This window comes from Triturus cristatus, chromosome 7, assembly GCF_964204655.1.
Source record: "Triturus cristatus chromosome 7, aTriCri1.1, whole genome shotgun sequence".
NCBI lineage: Eukaryota > Metazoa > Chordata > Amphibia > Caudata > Salamandridae > Triturus > Triturus cristatus.
In genome coordinates, this window is record NC_140590.1 from 1090544747 (window position 1) to 1090570615 (window position 25869).

Consider the following 25869-nt stretch of genomic DNA (forward strand, 5'->3'; position numbering starts at 1 on the left):
CCACTAGATCAACCCTTTCACTTGCCTCTAGTAAACAAGTACGACAAATTCCCCCAGTAAACCTTCCACCAGACTGTCAACCCTTTGCGGCAGTCATGGTTAATGTGCCTCCTTTAAAGGACGGCCAGTTGGAAAATCATCAATCACTTAAGAATAAGTGTATCCACTGGCTAAAGGCAAATAAGCCAATCCCGCTAGGTGTGGATGGCATTATACTGAGTGTCCTTAGAGTGGACTGGGTTGGACACGGGGAAAAAACACAGGAGGGGGACTGTATAATTGTAAATTTCCAAGATCCAAGAGTGGTACCATCGATTTGTACCCCTGTTCCTAATATGGGGGTCCCGGGGGTTAAAGTGGTAGACCTTTCCTTCTTTTACCCCAGGCATATCATTGACTCTACCGGTCGAAGCTTAAGTCCCCCTGGATTTGACCAGAATAGGAATGGGGTTTCAGGGGACACCAGGGAGAAACATTTGTGGTCAGCGGGACCGATTTCACTGGAAGCTGGGCAGAGAGTAGATTCAGTGGAAATATTATCACTTAGCAAAAGTAATCCTACAAGTGGGATAGGTGACCTTATACCCACCTTGCATGACCCTTGCTGTCCTCACGTTTTCCCGAGGAGCTCTACAGGCGGGGACATTCCGGTGCCCTGCAGCACTCCGGCTGTGACGGACCTTGCCTTTAAGGTTTTCAGCTGGAATGTCGCGGGGATTGCAGGAAAGCTGCCCCTGCCTGACTTTACTACACAGGTTGACGAGCACTCTCTGTGCCTCTTTCAAGAGACATGGAGTTGTGTGCCGGTCCACAGGGTGGGTTTTTCCTCCTATTTCTCCCGTGCGCATGTCTCATCTTCAGGGAGGGGGCGCCCAGCCGGTGGCCTCCTTATCTGGGCTGCGGCATCTCTTGATTGCAGAATTATGGATTTCCCCACAGGTTCTCCTGACATTCAAAACATAACCTTAATAGACCAAAGGGGGAGAGTTGTTTTAAACGTTTATAATGTTTATGCCCGGGGAACCGTGGGCGGGAGAAAGTCTCCTGTAATATCTTTACTCGAGACTTTGTTAAACAACACCCCATATAAGTCTCGTACATTGGTTGCAGGTGATATGAACTGTACGTTCGAGCCTTTGGGTTCGGACGTCTCCCTCGACCAAGAGGAGGAGGACACTAGGTGGGGGATTCCGGCTCTGGAAATCCCACCGATCAAGAGGTGGTCAGAAGTGGCGCTTCAGTTATACTCCCTGAGCCTTGAATTCAATCTAAGGGCTGCTAATGGGAGGACACCCTCGGATAGGCTGGGCGCACACACGTATAATAGGCCCGGACATACCTCTAGGTTAGATTATCTTTTAGTAGACGTGTGTCTTTGGCCCTATGTAAAGGACATGCAGGTGGTTCCCTCGGTTGAAAGCGACCACAACCTGCTTTCTTTAAGTATGGCTCAGTGGTGGCGTCACTCAAGTAAGGATTCTATAAACCAGGTAGCAGCACCACCTGAGGTATCGGAAGTCTCCCCTTGTGGTAGGCGAATTAAATGGGCCAAACTGGTTTTATCAGAGGGGAAGGTAGAAGAAATAAAATCTCTCCTAAACCATACAGTACTAAACCTTGGAACATCCTCGGAAGGTGTGGGCAGAGCGAGTGGGCTCTTTGTCTCCCTGACAGATGCCTTGACTAATGTCTTTACTCTTCACCACAATAAATTGGGTAATAAACTCTCTAAAAAACCCCCCGACGGTTGGTATTCCCAACCATGTAGGGTTCTAAAGGCTAAGTTAGTTGAGGCGATCAAAGCTAAGTCCCGTCTTGAGATACAGGAAGCAAGGAGGGCCTACAATAACTCTCTTAAACTAGCCAGGAGGGAGTGGGAAGATAAATATTGGGATGACCTGCTCCAGGCCAGCAAAAGTAGAGACCCAAGGGCATTTTGGAAACTTATAAGTGCACGGAAAAACCCCGATGCACTTATGAGACCCTGTAACATCTCGCCACAAAGCTGGGTAAAGCACTTTGGGTCTTTATACCTCCCTCCAGATGGGGATTGTAATGCGGGGATGGCTCTTACGCATATAATTGAACCTCATGCCTACGATCTCTTTACCCCGCTAGAACTTGAGGGGGTTATAGGGTGGGTAGCCCCACGCAAGGCTGCGGGTCCCGATGGCCTCCCGGGAGACCTTATGAGGGCATACCCAGCGGAATGGGCACGGGTCATAGCAGCGCTACTTAATGACATCATGATGGGAGGGGCAGTACCTGAATCCTGGAAAGGGGCGGTGGTGGTCCCAATTTATAAAAAAGGGTGCAGGGAAGCTCCAGGTAATTACCGACCCATAAGTCTGATCGACTCCACCCAAAAGATAGCAGGTAAAGCTATCCTTGGAAGGATTCTCCATTGGGTGGAGGAGAATAAAATTCTTTCAGACTTTCAGGCAGGTTTTCGGGTTGGAATGGGGACAATTGAGCAGGTGTTTAGGCTGGTATTATTGGGGTGGAAGGTGGTGGAACTGGGCAAGGGCAGCCTTTATCTGGCCTTTATAGACCTGAAGACTGCCTTTGACCTAGTCCCCCGAGAAGATCTTTGGAGGGTACTCCTCGAGCTGGGCTTACCCCCTTACATCTTGTCAATTCTTATCAGCCTTCACGCCCATACCTTTGCCCAGGTCCGTTGGGGTAAAAACGGTGAACTTACTGAGAAGATTCCAGTCTCTAGGGGCGTAAGGCAGGGCTGCGTCTTGGCACCAACCCTATTTTCACTTTATGTGAATGGGGTGGTAAAACATCTCCAGCAAGAACCAGCCGACGCCCCCTGTCTCGGTGGAGTCCGGATCCCCACCCTGCTATTTGCGGACGACACGCTCCTGATTTCGAAGACCCCTCAAGGTCTCCAGAAATTATTAACACGATTTCAGGAGTTCTGTGATGCAAGAGGATTAACAATAAATGTGGATAAAACAAAATATCTAGTCCTAAATCCTCCTAAGAAACTGGGCCGCCCTCCGACTTTAAATTCGATCCCCCTAGAGAAAGTAGCCGAATTCGACTACCTTGGCATCCGTATTACGGATAGGATGTCCTGGGCTAGTCATATTGATAAAATGGTCCTCAGTCACAGGAGAGTGGGAGGTGCCCTTATGAGGGAGTTCAGGGCCTCTCCAAGAAGATCACTCACCCCAGTAGTTGATATTTACAAGGCTAAAGTAGTGTCATCAGCCTTGTATGGGGCAGAATTGTGGGGCCACTGTTGTTTGAAAGACCTAGAGACAGCGGAGAGTAAGTTATTGAAATCCCTTATCTCCGTCCCCCTGAGTACTCCATCCGTACCTGTCCGGTTGGACATGGGCTGCAAAAATATTAAAGACCAGGCCCAGCTTCGCCCGCTTTTGTTATGGACAAGAATCTGGAGGGGTGAAGAATTGAAATCTTATGCTGATGCCTTGGGAGAAATTATGAGTTTGGGGGGCTGGGCTAAAATAAAGTGGCTTAGAGATACCAAAAAGCTTTTGGAGAATGTCGGTCTAGGAGGCTGCTGGTCATCACGTTCAGCCCCTACAAAAGAAGTTGTCAAGGCGCATTATTGGAACTGGTGTGCGGAGCGGTTAAATACAACCTCTAATCACTGCAAGTCGACTGTCGCCTTTTTGCAAATTAAAGACACTGTGGCTTTTGAACCCTACCTGGACTTGATAACTCTCCCTTATGACCGAGCCCTTTATTTCAAATTTAGAGTTGGATGCCTCCCCCTAAGTGCATTGGTATCGAGTTGGTCACCTGTGCCCCGCATTTCTCCCAACTGTGCGTGTTGCCCTAGCAAGGCTGAGACTATTGTACATGTCTTATTTGTTTGTCCGGACTATGCAAGGCCCAGGGGTGTCTGGTTGAAACCCCTCTGTCGCAATATGGGCACACGTAGTCACCTTGAAGCCCTGCGTATTTTAACTACGGACACTTCCCCCCTCTTTGTGTGTGGAATTGCGAAATTTTTAAAGTGGTCCTGGCTTATTCGCTGCAAGAGATTGTCAGTAGCTGTTTAATTCTTTTTTTAGATAATTTATTATGGGAAATTTATGCCCTTTTTTATATTCTTATGAATTTCATACTGGCTTCTTGTAACTGTGATTTTTATGTGTCTATTGTATTTTTTATGTGCTTACAAGATATCTTGCATATCGAATAAAAGCTTATGACTGACTGACTGACTGACATACCCAAAACACATACAAAGTCAGATTTAAATATTTTAAACAAGCAACTCTGCTTTACAGTGAAAAGTGATAGGGCAAATTAATGTGTGTGGCAACGTGCAGTGCATTGCTTGTGTCATTTCCTGGTATCATTAGCAGTTGTGATGGTGGGGCACAAGAGGGGCAAGGACAAATATGACTAGGGCTCAGGTCCCACATGCCCCTTCTAGTACTGCCATTGCACCCAAGGTCTTTATTAGAACTATATGATCTTCACAGGCAGGTATTATTGAAACAAGGCTTATTGATCTGTGGCTTTCAACTGTAATAAAAGCTTAGAAGTACACAAATGTAAGACGATATCTTAATTTCACCTTAACTTGTTGGATTGCAGCAACCATACTATCCTTAGTGACAACCAGACGAAAATGGAGATAAAGGACAGTGTTTACAGAAAATATTAAAACTGAGGTTAGCTTCGGAATGCATGCTTTATTGCTTTCTTATGTACATCAAATGTATAAGCCTGCGTATTTCATAAATGTTACACCTAGCATCCTTGGATCTTTTCCCCCTTTTTTGCCTACAACCCTCCTGTTTGCTGACTTTGATTTTGCTGGCTTTAGGACTCTGCTCAGTTTACCAATGCTAACCAGCACCAAAGCTCTTGTTCTCTCTCTTTAAAACATGGTAGGATTACCTTATAATCAACTGGCATGTTTAATTTACTTAAACGTCCCTAGTGAAGTGGTACTACTAATAGGTTTGCAGCATTCATTGTGCACTAACATAAGTAGTGCTTCAAACATGTCTCAGGCCTACCATTGCCCCCACACCACACCACACTTGATATTATAACGGTATGATGGAGCTTTGAGTGCACAGAATGACTGTGCCAGAAGAGAGAGGTGAACCAGCCTACATCAAACATTAGAATTGCTCCTGCAAAGCCCCCTTTAAACCTACTTTAAAAACACAAAGGCTATGATTACAATGGGCTTTGTTTCCTTGTTTTGGGTTCAGACTTCCATTTGCATATACATTATGATTACAATATGGCTACACTTTACCCCACCATGGAAGACAAGGAAAAGTTTAAGCAAATTTGCAAAAAAAAAATTGTACCACATGGCATTTTGTGAAGTCAATATTAAACAGAATCATATGTAAATAGGCAGATGTGCAATTACTGGTTATGGAAATTGTAATCAGGTGTAAACAGCACACTTCTAATTTTTCACACATTTCTGACTCTAATGTAAATTAGTGGGCTTGAAATTTGCTGATGATTTTTCCGGGCCCATTGTATTCACTGATTGTGGCTTGAACTTACATGATGATTTTGTAACAATGTATGTGCATGAATAGGTAGTGTATAAATGCATACACCATTCAGCAATAAAAAACAATACTTCAACATAGGATAAAGAGAAGCTATGAGATAAATGTCAGAGAGGGTGAGTCAGTGTATGATTCAATTGATATAAAATCCACAATGGGTGATAACACAATTAGCACAGATTAGATGAGGGGTGCAGGGGCAATTGACCAATTGCATTCCTGTCAGTAGGGGAGTTAGACAGGGTTGTGTTTTCACTCCCACCCTATTCTCCCCTTAACCCCTTCAGTGCCACGCCCTTTCCCCCTCCTGTGCCGGGCGTTTTATTAGTGGGTGGGGTTCATGACGAGATAGTCTCGTCATGGGCACAGCGCTACCGTGCTCCATGACGAGACTATCTCGTCATGGGCACTGAAGAGGTTATACGGATGGAGTGGCCAGCTTCCTGCAAGAAGAACAAACTGATGCACCAACTCTGAGAGGTGATAAGGTACCGACCCATTTATTCGCAGATGACACCCTGCTGGTGTCAAAGACCCCAGTGGGGTTGCAGCGTCTACTCAATAGGTTTCAACTCTTTTGCAATAACAGGGGATTGGTTAACAACACCTCAAAAACCACATTTATGGCCTTAAATCCCCATATGTCCTACAAAGGCAGCCCCTTGTTACGTGGGACTCTCTTGTAAAGAGTTGGCACTTTTGATTACCTTGGTGATCGAATATCAGATAAAATGTTGTGGAAGCCCCAGCTAACAAAGATGCTGAATGGCCACAAGAGGGTAACAGGGCTACGTGGAAAGGAGCATTGCTCTTCACATAGCAGACCGGTGGCCGCTGCACTCCAGGCCGACGATGCAAAGGCAGTCAGTACAGCACTGTATGGAGCAGAGCTGTGGGGATTTGATAGGGTTCACAATCTATGCAGATCTGAGCATACATTTTTAAAGGATCTAGTTATTTTGCCACAATAGATTCCCCTCACCTCCCTCATGCTTGACATGGGTAGGCGATCCATTGGTGGCATTGCGAGGCTTCGTCCCCTGATCTTTTGGGCTCACATTAGGTGGATCCCAGATATCCTACATTATGCAGAAGCCTTATCTGAGGTCATCCGGATAGACACATAGTAACAAAGTAGGCTGGATCTCCATCGTTATGAAGATGATGTCAGCACTAGGGCTCCAAGCACATTGGGTCAAGCTGGACCCACTTAGGAAAGAAGACCTTAAACTTATTTACTGGAATTGGTGTGGAACAACACAAATTTAGCAAACCAAACCACAGAATTGGATCTCCACAAGCAGACCAGATACTTAGAGCTCTTTTCAGATATAATTAACGGTCCCTCGGGACAGGATGTTATATATCCTTTTTAGGTTTGTCACATTTCCCTTTTGTGAGACAACAGCTAAATGGCACCCATGCAATCCAACACCAAGGGACTTCCAATGTTGCAAGGCACCAGTAGAAAGTGTTGCCCACGTTCTGTTTGTTTGCCAGGCATACACCGAGGATGAAATGCCTAAAACCGACCTTCCGGCAATTGGGCATATGGGACGACCAGGTTGCCCTGCGCATACTTAGAACAGCTCCTAGACCACTCTTTGCCTCTAGCATGGCCAACCTTTTAAGCCATGCATGGCTCATAAGGCAGAAGGATCTAATGGGAATGCTACAGCTTTCGGCAGTATGAGAACCACACGTAGCTGCTACAGTGCTCTGAACCTGGTAATTCATGTTTTACGTATATGCTATGCATGTGCACTTTATTGCCTCTAGTCTCCACACAATGTTGTCCTGAGGAGGGTTCAAAAATCTTAAAAGGTTTGCTGGGGATTGCAAACTGTGTCGAACTGAAGAGGCCCCACACGTGGAGGCTTTGCAACACCCCTTCCTCTTCTCTTATAATGTTTTAATGTATGTTTGATTGTCTTAGGCTGTAATAACTGTTTTATCACTGACCTGCCAAATTGCACACTGTACACTTGCTGTAGTTGCTTACCAGGATGGACAGTTTACACTTATTCATTCCACTGGCTTTATATATTAGTCCTCTCAGTAACAATCATGCTCTGTATGAGCCGCCTCCCCATCACTCCCAGGAGCAGCTATTCAAAATAGTTGCTGCTGTTCATCGGGCACTAGACACCCAATCCTGCTAGTCTCGATCAGCTATAACTGTGAAGTTTCAAATATTGATTGAATCATAGAAGGTCAAGGATATAGATCAAGGAAGCCAGTAGGATGACATAGCAAAAATTGTAATATTACACCCAAAATGGCAGCCAAAATATGGTATTGCACCTAGATGGCACAGCTCTCTCTTTGCCTCCCTGTCACCAGCCAATAGGAGTATCTTTTGGATATTTTAAATGCATTACTCAACCATGTTTCTTTTATTTCTTTTTCAGCAATTGATAAAGGCAATGGTGACGAATCGCGTTTTGCTGAAACAAATTGAGAAACGTGCCTGTGTATTCCTGTACAGTTTCACTACCCTAGGGAGATTTGTTTTGTGTGTGTGTGTGTATATATATATATATCCACACATATATATATGCACACACATATATACACACACACACACGCACACATATATATATATATATATATATATATATATATATATATATATATATATATATATATATATATATATATATATATATTCACTGAAAAAACCATAGGTTTCACACATGTTATAGTTAGCGGAAATTTTACTGATAAAAAACCAGTGAAATTCCCCCGTTATAGTTAGTGCAGGCAACTATAACTCACGCGACCGCAATCCTCTGCTGATGCTAATACTGTATTTAGACACTTATTTGCCCATGTCTTCTTCCATACATTTTTAGCTATACATATATTTCAAATATTTTTTTTTCATAAAGACACATATGTCATCAGCAGAAGATTGCGGTCGCGTGAGTTATAGTTGCCTGCACTAACTATAACGGGGGAATTTCACTGGTTTTTTATCAGTAAAATTTCCGCTAACTATAACATGTGTGAAACCTATGGTTTTTTCAGTGAATTTGCAAGGTTTTTTAAATGCTAATTCCTAACTATAACGTGTGTGAAACCTATGGTTTTTTCAGTGAATTTGTACGGTTTTTTAAATGCTAAGTTACTTTACGCCATTCGAGGCGTGCGCGCCCACTTAACGCAGTTCGTTATCAACTTTAATAAGCCCTGTACATTTGGTGGCCTTCGGCCACCAAAAGCACAGGGGGTGGGGTCAATGTGGATAGTGTTTTTTTTATTTCAATTTTATAATTTCATGTTGCCAAAATTTAGTTTTTTTTACCTATTAATAAGCCCTGTACATTTGGTGGCCTTCGGCCACCAAAAGCACAGGGGGTGGGGTAAGTGTGGATAGTGTTTTTTTTATTTTTATTTTTTTACCGTACGCTTACGGTAAGCGTACGGTAAGCGTACCCCGCGAAATTGCCGAAAAAAAAATAAAACCGTTTTTGCTCTTGGGGGATGTTTGTGGACTCCCTCAACATGACTATGTGGGAGGGAGTTGTCAAAACAGCCCCGTAACATGTTTTTGGCCATCATGTTTGATAAACAACACTCAGTGCGAGAGACAAAATGGCGGCCGCCGCTTCCTGGTTTCGGCCGATTCGAATGTTTACTAAGATCTAAGAGCCAATCAGAATCGCGCTCGCGCACGCCACCGTACGCTTACCGTAAGCGTACGGTAAGCGTACCGTAAGCGGGCTCAGATATATATATTGATTTAAAGGCTATTTTCTCAGAATCTACTGAACAGATTTACACCAAACCTACAAAAGGCACTTCCTTGACCTAGGGACTACCTCTCTGCCAAATTTTGAGTAATTCTGTTCAGCCGTTCGGGCTGTAGCTCGTTCTAAAGGTCCTATGGAAAAATGCATGGGAAAAACGCGTTTTGGGACCCCCCTTTTATCTCAGCCCCCGCTTGACGGATCCCCCCGAGACTTTCAGGGTAGGAGCGGAGCGTAGCGCCCCACCTATTTTGAGAAATTCGCGAGGATTCGTCGACCGGCGCCAAAGTTATTCAAAATAGAATGTTGAGGTTTTCCTATGGAAACGTGGTCCTAACTATAACTACCTACTGGCGACCGCCAGTAGGTAATATATATATATATATATAGATATTACCTACTGGCAGACGCCAGTAGGTAGTTATAGTTAGGACCTATTTTCCATAGGAAATCCGCAACATTCTATTTGGAAAAACATTGGCGCCGATTGATGAATATTCGCGAAATTTTCCAAACTTTTGGCCAGCTCCGGTCCGCTCCAGTTCAGAAAATTTCACTGTGATTCGTCAAGCGGGGGCCGAGAAAAAAGGGGGGTCCCAAAACGCATTTTCCCCATGCATTTTCCCTTAGGACCTGTTGACGCAGCTACAGCCGAACTGCTCAACGGAAATACACCAAATGTGGCAAAGAGGTAGTCCTCAGTTCAGACTCGTGCCTTTTGCTTAAATGGTGTAAATCCGTTCAGTAGTTCCTGAGAAAATTAGAGATAAAAAGATAGATATATCTGGGCCGAGCCTAACCACACATCTCATTGTGAGATCTGATTGGCTGTCAGTACTTCATCCAAGAAGTGTTGGCAGCCATCTTGGGACCAATATACATGATAGCACCTCATTAAAAAGCATTGCACTTAATAGAAGGTTTTAAGACTTTAGTTACATTATAATTCATTTGTTGATGGTACCATACTCATTTTAGGAATTGTGGTGTGTTCTAAGGTGATTTTACCATGTGAAAAAGCCTTCTGCTTTGATATCATGAATCATGTTTGAGAGAAAACTATTTTCTCATGCTTTTCCCACAGAGGTTTGGAAGGTGATCTATAAACTAAACTGAGAGCATATTTTCTGAAAATTCACATTATCTTTCTCAGTCATGTGAGAATGAAGTCTGACATTCTCAGTAAAACATGTACATCCAAAAAGTGCAGAGACTGTCAGTTGATTCCTTTGTGTTCTACTGTGGCTTCCCAGAGTGTTCTAAAGAACAACAAGAGCGCTAACAGTCCTGCTTATGACAAATGTATTGCACACCTGAAGCCTTCTTGATTGGAATAAAGTGGTAACTCTTAAAACATTTAATTTAAAAAGGAACAAAATGAGGGGGTTCATTTTGCCATAGAAAGTATGATTAGTGCTGCAGAAATACAAATTAGGGCACATTTTGAGTGACTTCTCAAATCCTCTTGTATTTCATTAAAAATTCTGACATGCAGACTGAAACATGCACTTTCAATTCCAGCAGCAGACTTCCCTGGTGAGCAGTAGCTTTACTACAGTGATCTAATGAGCAGCTAGAGTGCTAACATTCTGAATTTATGGCAACTGTTTGACACATCTGAATGCCTTCTTGATGGAATCAAAGTAAAAAACTGAAAGCATTTCATACTGAGGAGACTGCAGTAAATGAGGAAATTAGGTAACTTCATAACAAATAAATCTCCCAAGATGGCCACCAGAGACAAAAGAGCCCAAATGCAGCACAAATACCACCCAGATGTAGCCCACATGTAGCCCAATGACAGAAGTGTGCAGTTTTATATAGTGCAGACTTGTCAGGTATTGGAGTGCTTTACATGAGCATTGGTTACATCACACAAGATCAAATTCATTTGGGTTGTAGACATGGGGAGATTAAGTGATTTGACCAGAATCACAGAATGTTGAGCTGAAACAGAAACTCCAACCTGGTTCCCCAGTTGCAAAGTCTGCAGCTCTGGAAGTAACACCACATCCTCTCCCCTAAGTGCAACATTTAATCAAGTGGTCAACTGGATAAAAAACATAAAGATTACAAAACTCAGAAAACATGTCCTCATTTTAGTTTCTTAGAGCACTAACCATAATTTTGATGCAAATAAGACACTCTCATATATGTAATTTCTAAAGGAAATGCTCTAGGTATTACAGTTTTGATTACATCAAGATGACGTCAGGCGTTCCACACTTTTGTAATAAATATAGAATGTTAGCAATCTAGTTGTTCATTGGGATACTGTTGAGAGGCAGAGGCCAGGGGCACGGACTCTGAAAATTGAAGGCAGGTAGGAGAGTGCAGAGGCAACAGTTTGACCACACTGGGCAGGCAGGAAGGGCAGTGGCAGCACAACAGACCATAAAGGGCAGGAGGGACGGATCAGGGGCATTACAATGGACAGACAAGCCAGAAGGGAGGGAATAGGGATCTGCATATGGAAACAGAGGGCTGGGGGCAAGGGGGCAGGGCAGGAGCAGCAAGATGACCATGGAGGTCAGGCAGGATGGGCACTAGAAACAAGACACACCATGGAGAGCAACAGTGAGACTATGATGGCATACACACAGACCATGGAGGGAAGGTAGGAGGGGGTCAGGGGCAGCTAGCTGACTATACAGGGAAGGGTGGAGGGGCCATGGCAGCACAGAAGACCATGCATGGCAAGCGGGAGGGTTAGTGGCAGCACAATGGCTATGATAGGCAAGAAGGAGGGTGCAGGAGCATGCACAAAGGACCATGGAGGATAGAATGGGAGGGTCAGGACCTGGGCACAGACAAGAGAGTTCAGGGGAAGGAGCCTCACAACAGACCATGCGGGGCAGGCAGGAGGAGCAGTTGCAGCACAACAGACCAGGGAGGGCAGAAGGGCGTGGCAGTAAAATAGACCATGGAGGACAGGAGGAAGGGGATAGGGGCATGGCATGTGGACAGGCAGGGTGGAGGTGGCAGGGACAGGTTACAGTCATCTGAGAATGCTAGGCAGGTGGGAGGGGAGTGGCAGCTCAACAGAACACTCAGAGTAGATAAGAGTGGCAGGTCCAAGGAACATGGTGGGCAAAAAGGATGGAGCAGGGGCATGCACAAAGACATCGGAGAGCAGGGGGAAGGAGAATAGGGGCAGCAAGCTAAGCACAGAGGCTAAGCAGGAGGTCAATGATGGGCCATAGAATTGGGCAATGGAGGGCAGGAGGAGTGGACTGGTACATCATGCTAAATGGAGTGCAGTGGCACCACATCAGACCATGCATGGCAGGAGGGAGGAGGCTAGTCCATGGATTCAGACAACAGAGGATAGGGAGGAGGTGTATGGGGCAGCAAGCTAACTGTTCAGAGAAGGTGGGTATTATGAACTTTATTGTTTTTAAAATGTGTGTCTGTGCGAACTACTTAAAATATGAACAAGTATGCAGCATAATCTCACTTTTACTCAGGAAGAAGAGGACGTTGGTGACTGTGACTCCTTGCTCACTTGGCAGAAACACCCCCTGACCCTCCACCCCCATCGCAAAATGTAATGACCTTGAAAAGGGTAGGTGGACGCAGATTTGAAAATTGAAAATGAAAACTAGATATAGTATATGGTATAAACTATGCACCAAAAAGTGTGATATAAGATGAACCAGGGCGTGAAATATAATATGCAATACATTGTGCGCAATGATAGATTCATTGGAGAGCGCGAGATAGCACAGGCACTAGCGCGTGCTATTGGATATGCGCCTAGGAGTGTAATATGCACAGGGCAGTGTTGTGTAACCTAACTAGTCTCTTAAGTTGTAATATAAAATATGTGCTGGGGAGTGTAACGTTGCATATGCACTGTGACAAAGATATGGATCCCAGATTGTAATATGTATGGCATAGCGCTGTGCGTTATAACATAGGCATCGAGGAAGGCACGTTAGATGGCGCAATATAACCAGTGCGAATTCAAGTGTGGCATGAAATATTCACGGGGTTGTGTTACAGTGTACATGGGCTAGAGTGTGTCATAGCATACGCACTAGCTGGTGGAATACAACACAGAGGTGTGTGGCACTCGGCGGGCACTGGTGGGTGTAACACAGCATTGGGCTCAGCCAGGAGCACGCTGTGACTCTCAAGTGAGGTTTGTCTCCTTTCCAGAGAGTAAAATAAAAAGTATTACACATCCGGTGGTGGATGTGTGTTTTATTAACCGTGAGGGGGGTTTCTTGCATAGTTTGGTCGAATTATTGTTGAATCCCCTTTGAATGGCTTGGTGTGCGTGTGTATTAAAAGTGCCCGTCAATAGCTACCCATCTTTGTATAAATAAACAACAAGGGTGTCTACTTGGAGAGAACCCACCGGAGGGGGCGCTGGGATTAGGCACGGTAGGGCGTCAGACACGTCAGAGCTTCACTAGCGGTGTAAATACATTCCATGTGGATTCATTGTATGCATAGTCGCCTTTTAATGAATATTACGCAAATCGTCATGGTGATAGGTACATACGTTTTGTCCAGCATGTCCTAGGTGTTTCTATAAATATATATTTTTTTAAAAATAATAAAAAACAAAGGCCGGGCCTGGGGGATGGGGTCCCCGGGGCCATAAGTGGCCTGAGGAGGGGGGCAACGCAGCCCCCTCCTACAGAATTAGAAAAATAAAAGGCCATGACCCGGGGGTTGGGGTCCCTCCTTGCAGCACTCTGCAAACGCGCCCCCTGGCCAGTTGTAAGTTGGGGAATTAATTCCCCTTCAATACTGAGGGTCCCTGAGGGCCAACTAGCCCAACATGTATCTCCAGTATGCACCAGGGAGCTGCGTTGCAGACAGGTGTTTTGAGGCCACACCCCTTTTTACACCTCTATGCAACGCAGCTCTGTGGCGCTTACTGGAGGTACCTAGTGGGCTAGTTCGAACCTAGGGACCCTTAGGATTCAATGGGACTTAATCTCTCAACTTAGAACGTCCACAGGGCGCATTTACACAGTGGTGAAGGGAGGGGACGGGGCCTGAGGTGATGTGTGCAAACACGCCCTGTGGCGCGTTTTAAGTTGGGGAAATACTTCCCTTTCAATCCTGAGGGACCCTGGGGGCCAACTAGCCCACCAGGTGCTTCCAGTAAGTGCCACTACTCTGCGTTGCAGAGAGGTGGTGCAGGCCGTGTCCCTTTTTACACCTCTCTGCAATGGCGCTTACTGGACGTACCTAGTGGGCTATTTTGCTCCTAGGGACCCTCTGGATTCAAGGGGACTTAATCTCCCAACTTAAAACGGCCACAGGGCGTGTTTACACAGTGGGGAAGGGAGGGGACGGGGCCTTAGGTGACGTGTGCACACACGCCCTATGGCACATTTTAAGTTGGGGAATTAATTCCCCTTCAATCCTGAGGACCCTGGGGGCTAACGCCCACAGGGCGTGTTTACACAGTGGTGAAGGGAGGGGACAGGTCCTGATTTAACGTGTGCAAACACGCCCTGTGGCGCATTGTAAGAGGTAGTTTTAATCCCCTGCCCTATTATATACTAGGGGCTTACAGAGGAGGCCATGCTAATCACAGGGGGACCCCAACGCATAGTGTTCCCTAGTGTTTGTAGGTGTTTTCACTGTTTTCTGAGTGTCTTTTAACATAGCACTGGCTCTGGGACTGGTTAGTCAGACTCATTTACCACCAGTATCTGTCTGAAAAAGTTGAGGGTACAGGATGATTTTGCAACAAGGCTTCTGCACGTTATCCTTCTTCCTGCACTTTTCTTCGTCTTTGAGGACTACTCTTGCTTCTTTCTGCATTTCTTTTTTTTCTTTCTGTGCGTTTTTTCTTGTTTCTTCACATGTCCTATCTCTGTAGGCATAGTTAGAAATTAGCATTTAAAAAACCTTTGAAATTCACTGAAAAAACCATAGGTTTCAGGCACGTTATTGTTAGGAATTAGCATTTAAAAAACCTTAGAAATTCACTGAAAAACCATAGATTTCAGGGGTATTATAGGTAGCTGGACTTTTCACACGTACAAAACCATTGAAATTCCCACGTTATAGTTAGCTCAGCTAACTATAACTCACGCGCCCACAATGCACTAATGATGACGTCACATATTACATCACTCATGACATGGTCAGTGACATCACTGATGACATCTCAAATGACATCACTGATGATATCACTGATGACATCATCCTTGTGATAGAGTGGCAGACCTCCTCTCCCCCTAATATAACCTTTGATACACACATTCAAAAATAGAAACTAACATTTTCAAAACAATGGACATATCAATACCAGTTACAACAACCTATTCAGTAATTCTAAGATCCACATACACATCCACTCATTCACCAACAGTCCTATACAGTCACTCATACATGTACTCCCTCATCATATGTACTCATACACCTATACATCCTGTTACACAACACCACTCATCCATAGAGTTACTCACACACATAGTCACTCATGCTAATAAAGAATCAAACATTCATTTACTTGCATATACAGTTACACACATACCACCACACTTACTTCTACAGAAACTTACACATACTTAGTCTTTTAAACAATCACTTATAGAAACACATACTTATTCATACAGGAACTCTTCCAATCTCTCATTCTCACATATACTCACTTATATAGATCAATAGTCACACATACTAATTTAAAACATATGTACTTACTCATAAAGAAACTATTGAGACAGTCATTCACTCACTAACACACCCATGCACACACTTATCAACCCATACAGTCCTGCACACATGCTGTCTTCAACACATACAGTGAGTCACTCATTCATGCACCTATGCACTATATAATACCCCCACCGAACCATACAGACACTCAGACACTCATACTGATACTCAAAAAACCAACTAATAACCTATATAGACACTCATGTAGCTACTCACGAACCCATGCATCCACTTATACACAAAGTGAGAGACTGATACAGATATTTACATATTTAAACATTACTCACTAAGTCATGTATTCACTAAGATACACTTAATCAGTCAGTTATACAATAAATTTTTCAAAAACAAATCATCCATTTAGACACTTATATACCATTTATTCTTCCATCGACGTTGAGATATACATATATAAAACATATGTAATATTCAGAAAAACACATATTCACTGGATGATATCATCAGTGATGTCATCAGTGATGTCATTTGAGATGTCATCAGTGATGTCATGAGTGATGGAACTGACCATGTCATGAGCGATGTAATATGTGAAGTCATCAGCAGTGCATTGCGGGCGCGCGAGTTATAGTTAGCTGAACTAACTATAACGGGGGAATTTCAATGGTTTTGTATGAGTGAAAAGTCCAGCTAACTATAACGCCCCTGAAACCTATGTTTTTTTCAGTGAATTTCTAAGGTTTTTTAAATTCTAATTCCTAACTATTACGTGCCTGAAACCTATGTTTTTTTTCAGTGAATATATACATACATACATACATATCTAAACCCTCCCCGGGGGAAGAATTACATTTTATCTGCCAGGAGAGGAGACAAACCTTACGGCCACGAGCTCAACAAATGAACAACGCAGATGATTTTCCAACTACAAGCGCAGGCAGAGGCGAAAAGCAAACAAGAGGCACGCGCAGACCATACAGAAGAGGTGGCAGAAAAAATTGGTAATACCTACACAACAACTAAATGATAACAACAATACTATAATCAATCTGTCAAATATCAGTTTGACGAATCAAGAAATGAACATGTTAAATCTAGGACTTTCATATGCTCATAAAGTGAACTTTGACTATGCTACAACAAGATTGGACATCTACAAATGTGTCAGAAAATTGAAATTAAAAAAATATCACTATCTTGTGAAAACCAACAAAATTAATGATGACAAAAAAAAGGTAACTGAAGTAAATCAAATGTCTAATGATGGAAGCAGCAGTTCATGCATGTCACAAAGTGATCAAACACTCCTTCGGACAATGGAAGAGCTATGGAACGAAAATGTTAGCAGTTCGGCAAATAACACTGATTTTGAAACAAGACAAACTGACAATTTGAGAGAAATTATATCTACTCCATTTAGAACAAAATCTACCTTCAACCCAATCATGATGAGAGACTCGATTGACTTATTCCATGAATCAACAACAGCAGATATAAAAAAACTAAACAAAAGTGTGGCAGGCAAAATAACCACCTCCAATAACAAAGACTTGCAATACAGAAACCTAATCAAAAAATTGAAAGAAAATGATGATGTTGTAATACACAGTAGCGATAAAGGTGGTAACATTGTGCTATGGCCTAGAAACATGTATGACAAAGAAGCATACAGTCAACTGAATGACAGATCATGTTATGAACGTAGCAATCAAGCAAAACTCTCTATGTCATACAAGGAATACTATGTGAAACTATCTGGGTGGAAACAGGAGAGTCTAATCACAGGAGAATAATATAAATACCTTAGGAATGAACATCCAACTACCCCTTTAATTTACTTCATCCCAAAGATACATAAAAACCGAGATAATCCCCCTGGCAGCCCTATCATCTCAGCCATGGATGGATTATTAGAACATACTACTAGATATATTGACTTTTTCCTTCAAGACTTTGTCAAAGACCTACCCAGCTATGTTCGGGATACAAGCGATTTTTTAAGACAAATTTCTGAATTTGAGTGGCAAGACGATTATCTGATGATGGCATTGGATGTAACCTCGTTATACACGAGTATTGAACACATGGATGGTATAGCAGCAATAAAACACTATCTGTCTAGGAGATCTATCTCATTGAAATGTCATAGCAATATGTTAATTGACATGATATTATTCTGTTTACACAACAACATATTCATGTTCAATAGCCAACTATATCGACAGACGAGAGGAGTCACCATGGGAGCCAGTTTCTCTCCTAGTTACGCATGCTTACATATGGGTAAGTGGGAGGAACTGGCTCTCATGGACGTACATAAACATAATATGGTGACTAATGTAAAAATGTGGCGACATTACATTGATGACCTTTTTATAATATGGCAGGGAACAGAAAGTGAAGCCCATGAATTTGTGCAAAATCTTAACATCAATGATATCAATCTCAAATTTACGGCCACTATCAGCTCTAGTTCTGTGGAATTTTTAGACACCCAGGTATTTGTTGACAATCACAAAATTCAAACCAGATTATTTAGGAAGAAAACTGCAGGCAATTCAACGCTTCACGCAAGCAGTATGCATCCAAAACATCTGGTCAACAGTATACCGTATGGTGAAATGTTACGACTGCGAAGAATATGCAGTAATAACAATGACTTGGTGGCAGCTCAGAAAGAGAGCAAAGCTAGATTCCTACAGAGAGGGTACCAGGAAAGAACAATAGACAGCGCCATTGAAAGGTCATGCGAGAAAAGTAGAAATTAAATTTTAAAAGTAAAAGAAAAAGGAACAGAGGAGGATACAAAAACACAAGGGGCTGCAGATTTTTGTATGATTTTAAAGTATAATAATCAGCACAAAGAGATTAAGAAAATTATTCACAAAAATTGGGCGATGGTACTATGTGACCCTGTTATAGGCCCTCTAGTGCCTCGAAGTGTCCCCATCACCTATAGTAGAGCACCATCAACCAGGGACAAAGTCGTCAAGACAAATCCTGAAATTATTGACAGAAGCAGCTGGCTACAAATGAGAAGGGGATTTTTAGATGTAAAACGTGCAAGGCGTGCACACATGGTATTAATAAAAACACTTATAACACCCCTTTCAGCGATAGGGAATACAAAATAGACAAATTACTAACATGTAAAACGGAGTTTGCTGTGTATGTGTTGCAGTGCACTTGTGGCCTGCAATACGTAGGCAGCACTGTGTTGCAGGTGCATCAACGCATTCTTCAGCACTTACGTGCCATAACAAATCAAGATAACACATATCCTGTGGCACGTCACTTTAAAGAGAAACACAACTCCGACAACACAGCCCTCAAATACTTTGTTGTAGACTCAGTACCACCTAGCAGACGAGGAGGAGACAGGATCACTAAACTGAGAAGATCTACATACATGTCAATGTTGAAAACTATCACTGTATTATTAGTAAAATTTGCAAGTTAAGAAACACAATGGCAAGAATTAGAAACTGCATAAAAACACTAATTAATGCTTTAAATTGATTCCTTTAAAATGGTGTATAAATATTAATATGTATATATTTTAAGTATTTATTTATATATTTATGTATTTATATATTTATCTATATTGTATTGTATTGATATTGTATTTATATATGCCGTAACTTATTGGAATCTGCGCATTGCACTTTAAAGCTGCTAAATAGGTTAACCATGTTGAGGTATTCCGGTATCCATAGATATCTTCCTTAAATCATGTAAGAGACTTTCAAAATAGAAAATTGTTGAATATGTCTGTAAGATCATAGAGAACTTAGATGCTATTCTTTATGGTTTTAGGTTGCTGATATGCCCAACTCTCATTGCACTTAAGCACATTGCACTTTTTGTACATACAATGCACGGTTTTGCACAGCATAATTTTGCACAACATACTTTGGTGACACGTAGGGGTCCGGACTGTCTGATTATATATTGTATGGAAACAGGGATTTAACCCTATAAAATGTGACAATGCAATCAGTATGGGATATAAATATCATTTACTATCTGTAAGAGCAAGTATAAAAGAAATATATATAACTTTGATTGCCAATGAGGCATCCATTGTGTGTATAATTTTAAGTAGAATTTTAAACACTGGGTTTACAAATATGCCGATTACGATAACACAATGATGTCTGTCTTTTATGTCTGTCTTTTATATCTATGACCATATGATGTTCCCAAAGTGTTGTGCACGACTTTAAATAAGACACGTAAGGTGGTTACCATGTCATGTGATCAAGGCTCTACGGAGCTGAAACGCGTTATGGCGACGGTGGAATAAACACTTTCTAGCACCAGTCTGCGTCCGTGTCCGTCATTTGGTAAAGAAACGATACCTACAGCGGAATCCACGTTATATATATATATATATATATATATATAAATATATATATATATATATATATATATATATTTCAGCCACAGTTTTTAAGGATTGCTGCGCACTCTGGTCAGTTGCAATTAAAGTAATTTATTTCAATTCATTGCTAAACACGATCTGTACACGATCTGCTGACAAACGCGTTTCAGCCTCCTGGCCTTCGTCAATGTCAATAGTGTTCAATTACCATAATCTATTTAAGCATTTCATTGGTTGCCATGATCATAGAAAAATGGAAATAAAAAGCGGACCACATATGTACAAGTATTCAGTGTGGGAAGTGTCGGCCATCTTAGCACTATGCAATACTATCATTCCCAGACCAATTTTATGTTAGGCTATTCTCTCAAATTATAAAGACAAGTAATTTATGAGTAAATCAAGCATATATACATATTGCAATTAAGTAAACGGAATTAAGTCTCACCGACTTTTAAATTCATGAACACACTATGTTCGTTGATCAAAAACATATTACAAAAAATAATAATCATGCCCTGAATGGGCTATCTCTCGTAAATTACGAATATATGTTTGTGTTTCAATACACGATGGGTGAAATAGAATTCCGTATCTACCGCTTTTAAATTCATGAGAGCACAATATGTGTTAGTCATAAACATGTTGCAAGGAAATAACGCCCTGAATGGGCTATCGTATATTCTGCTTGTCTGTATTGTTAATATATATATATATATGAAGAAGTATAATGAATGGAGTCAGATTCCGACAGCCTCAAGGATTTTTGTTCTATGAACACTTAGCGATATGGATCAGAATCTGCTTAAACAATGACAGACTGATACCACAGATCATTCAATGAAATCAATAAACACCCTCATTATTCATGCTGATTGTTGGCAACAACTGAGAAGATCTAGGATTTAGAAAACTCCTTGGAAAAATATCAAGAAAAAGAAGAGGGGAAAAAAAGCCTTTGAGCAACTAGAGAAAAAAATTAGAAAAGCATGAAAAAGAAGCACAACTTCAAAAATGTAAAACATTCAACACAACACAGACTACACTACTGGAAGAATTTCACTTTTTCCAGATGATTTGATGCAATTTATAGCAGACAAACAATGGATCACATGCAGGATAATAGTAGACCCCCGTCAAGCTTAGAAAGCTCTGAAGTCAGTTCAGGGGATGAAGGACCAGTTACAATGCAGTTAAAATTGTGTTTGCCCAGAGAAATGCGCCTCTTCCGAATGATAATTTGAGGGGAGGCAAGAGAGCTCCAACTACTGGAAATCAAAAAGAACAAGGGGGAGCAGTAAAAGTCAAAGACAAAAGTGTCAGAGGTACAAAGAAGTGTACAGCACAAACATATGCATTTCAGAGGATGATTTGGTAATCAACGTATCAACAAAAAGTTTGAACAATAAGTATAGAAATTTGCTAAACAAAAGGTATCACATTTTTGTCCTGTACAGAAATTAATTTCGCCACAGCAAGAGTGGCTTTATACAAATTTTGTAGAAAATGAAAATTATAAAAATACTTTGCTATGAAAACATACATGAGAAGGTCTAGTGCTCCTCAAATATGTATAACTTTGATAACAGAAGATATTGCCCCCATGAAAGTTCTATCTAGCATAGAAATGGAGTCATGCACATCACAGAGAGTTGACCATTTGGAAGAAATATCGGATCAGGAGTATTATTAAATAATGGGAACACAAACCCATAAATTGATCATCAGTAGTTGTATCCCAAAATCAAAGTTATGCTCACAACTTCCACAAGGCAATGCATTAGATCTATTTCAGAAATTGATGGCAGAGGAATTAAAAGATATATCTCTAAAAGAGAGAAAGAACTGTTGCCAACAATGGAGAAATATGGCTGTGGAAGACTGGTGGGGATTAAAAGATCTGCAAAAAGACAAGTACATTCTCATAAAAGCCTCTGATAAGGGAAGAAACATAGTGGATCACATTAAATACTATGAGGAAGTAAAAAGACAGCCTACTGATCCTAACTACTATGAAAGATTGGAAGAGAATCTGATTAATAAAATCATGATGGAATTTTATAAACAACTGCAAGATTGGCATAAAATAGGGCTGCTCAAAGATGAGGAATTCCAATATTTGAAGAAGAACCAGCCCACCACACCAACGATATATATATTATTAAAGGTATAAAATCCCCCAGGGTGACAGATTGTGAGTTCCTATGATGCTTTATTTGACAATGCATTCAGGTTTGTCGATATCTTTTTGTTCCATATGTAGCAAACCTCACATCTTATATCAGGGACGTAATGGGCTTTTTAAATCACATTAATGGCATTATTTGGAAGACAGAATATATAATGCCCATAACTGCATTGTAAACCAACCAACTGCACTACAGAGAACGTTTAGGACTCATAAGAGATTCTTCTGAGGAGAAGGAGTTTGAAACTTAGGTACAAGAGATGCTTGTAAGATTTAAGAGACAAGGCTATCCTGTATCTGTTTTTGTAGATGCATTGAAGAGTGAAAGAGCATGAAACAGAGAGGATTTGTTGGTGCCTAAGACTATCGAAAAGATAAACAAGAAAAAATAACAAGACACATAATGGATTTAAAACCTCTCAAACAATAATGTCCAAAAGCTACAATTTGAATATAAAATGAACAATTAGACCATTAATTATTTGGACATTTAAGTGTACATTAAAAATGAAAAAATGTGAACAAAACTGCATATTAAACCAACTAGTTGCAATAGTATTTTATTTGCCTACAGTAAATATCCAAAGGCACTGAAATGGACTGTGCCCTATTGTTGTTTTTAAGCATGATTCTTTACCACAAAGATTTATCAAAATGTTAAAGGTTGATAATTAAAAGGCATTAATGGAAAAATTAATTTTCTGTTGCATTTTTGAAAATATCATAAACTCTGTTGTGGAAAATTTGTTGTATATAATTTGATTCTGTATAAATGCATTTCCATTGTGAATTACTCGAAACATATTGCACGCAGTGTTCACTGATTTAAAACAGGAAATAACATATGTAGGTTTGTGCTGATTTTAAAGTAGGTGGAGAGAATAAGGGATGTTGTCATTTAAATAGACAATCTAATAGTTACCACTCTATGGTCCAGTTGAAGGGTCCGGCCTCTACACGTAGTCTTATTTTGTCACACACGATGCAGCTGGCTGAAAAAAGAAAAAAAAAATATTTATGAAGAACAAATACCGGACTGTGCCATTTTTCCTACTTAAACCTGCAATTGTAAGTTTCTAACTGTGAGTTAGCGGCTTCAGGAATATATATATATTGCATAGTTCCAGCCTGAATCCAACTCTCTGGAATCAAGAATGGCGGACACGGACCCAGATTCGTGCTCAATTATTTTTATTTCCGGATGTCAAGACGCGTTTCAGCTCACACGAGCCTTGTTCACTCGGCATGGCAAGACATTTTTTCAGTGCTTTTAAAGTGGCAGTGCAACAGAAATCCGATGGCCACGTGACCGGCAGTACAATAAAACTGGAGAAAATACTCACAAAGTTAAGTACCTAACACATCATTCTATGTGTAGCCTCCAATGATTCAATAGATATAGATATGTAAAGATAAAATTATCCATACAAATATTTACAATAAAATGTTGAGGCAAATTAAACTTGTACATAGCGATAACCGAATGGCAGTAAAATACATCATAAAATGCTGTACGGGCTGGTAATCATAATTTCAATCAACAGTCCTGTCACATAGTAAGGTACATAAACTTAATACATTGTCCCTGTTGTTGAAAATAGGGTCGTACTGGTAAGCCACGCGGTCAACAATCAGTGCAAAAGTGTTTGACAAGTGCAAAGTGCAAAATAAATAGTTGATTTCATAAAAAACAGCAGTTACATTATGGACTATGAATCACACCAAAATGGCACCAAACAGAGTTTAAAAGTTCATAGCTCCATATAGTATCAAAGAGTGTTTGAGGCCAAATATGGTTTCATATGATAGGAACACTCTACAAGGAGATGTGGAAAAGGAATCTGCTGGGGGATGTGTGCCATTCTGCGTTTCAGGCTTGTTACAGTAAAATACCCGTGATTCCCTGGCATAGGAAGTAGTAGATCCATGTCAGAACAAGAGTTATGTTGGTGAAAGTCACATGGCTCAAAGACTCCCCATTATGTTTTTTTTTCAAATGGTACTGCCTCCTAGTTAGCTTAAAGTACATTTGCGGCTGATATACTTGTCTGTTGTTGCGCAGACTGGCAGGTAATAAATATGTGTATTCAGGTGGGTATAAATATGTGCAAGAGAGCATGTACAAAAAATAGATGTATAATACATGAAAAAGGACATGTACTGCATGTATCCTATATGTTCGTATAAGATAGGTGGGCAGGATTTCTCACAAGTTCGACGCTAACTCATAGAGCAGGGATATATGAACATATAAATAAATAAATAAATACGGGATTATCCATATCAAATCTATACAAAGAATATGAATAAAATCTTATGTTCATCATAAATATATAATTATATAAATGCATATATAAAATTGAGTTATTAGCTAAAATCATCCACTACAAATTGAACTTGCCTAATAAATAGTACAGTTATCTATAATAAATAGTAGCAATGTAATGTCATATGCACATTTGATATTGTCCTCACCAAGCTTTATTGTACACATAAGTAAAAATACCCAATTGTCTATCGTACTATACAATCTAAAAAACATGTATGGAGGTCTTCAGTAACATTGAGCCCATTGGGGTGCTTGGTGTCAAACTGCAGGATGTATCTGGTTTCTAGCCTCCTGAGTTTGTAATCTCTATCTCCACCCCTTCTGCTGGGAGAAATTGTGTCTATCACATAGTAGCTCAGTTCCTTGTTGTTAGATTGATGTACTTCTCTAAAGTGCCTGGCTACTGGATAAGTGCTGTCTTGGTTTGTGATGGCGCGAAGGTGTTGGAGAATATGCTTGTGTACTTGAAGTTTTGTACTCCCAATACACTTTAAGCCACACGAGCATGTGAGTACATAAACTGCGTATTCAGTTTTGCATGTTAACTGTTTCGTGATCTTATACTTTCTTTGGCAGAAACGGACAGTGTAAGATACAGTATTAACACCATGAATGCATGCTTTACATGTTTTACAATGAATAAAACCCTTGTGTGTCTGCAGCCAGGAGGTGTTTTCAATGATCTCTGGATTAGTTGTGACAAAACGGTCCCTCATGGAGGGAGCTTTGCCATGGGTGATGGACACCCTCTGAGGAAGCAGGGGTCCTAACACTGGGTCATTCAGTACTAGTGGCCAACTTGATTGTATGATCTTGTGGATTTCTTTGTGCTGTCTACTGTATCCTATGATAAGGCGGAATTTCTGCATGGCATTGGGGTTTAAATCAGTTCTGGTTGCAATGGGGGTATTCACCACCTGCTTATCTCTAAGTAGATCTTTCCTGTCAAGCATCTGGGTTTTAGCTATTGCCTGGTTAATGATTTTGGGTGAATAACCTCTTTCCAAAAACCTCTGCCTGCTCAATTCCAGTGC

The 25869-nt window shown here is 41.2% G+C and overlaps 1 protein-coding gene across 2 annotated transcripts in view; it reads right to left on the reverse strand.

The window, feature by feature from the left end:
• The window catches only part of LOC146811144 (uncharacterized), a 217621-nt gene that overhangs the window by 38649 nt on the left and 153103 nt on the right, over positions 1-25869 (reverse strand). For both annotated transcript variants that reach the window (XR_014966688.1, XM_085618211.1), the window contains exon 8: positions 23429-23498. Coding sequence is in view for 1 of the 2 variants with exons in the window: in XM_085618211.1 (XP_085474337.1) it covers positions 23472-23498 (27 nt within the window). In the remaining variant the exon portion in view is untranslated. The remainder of the gene's footprint in view (positions 1-23428; positions 23499-25869) is intronic.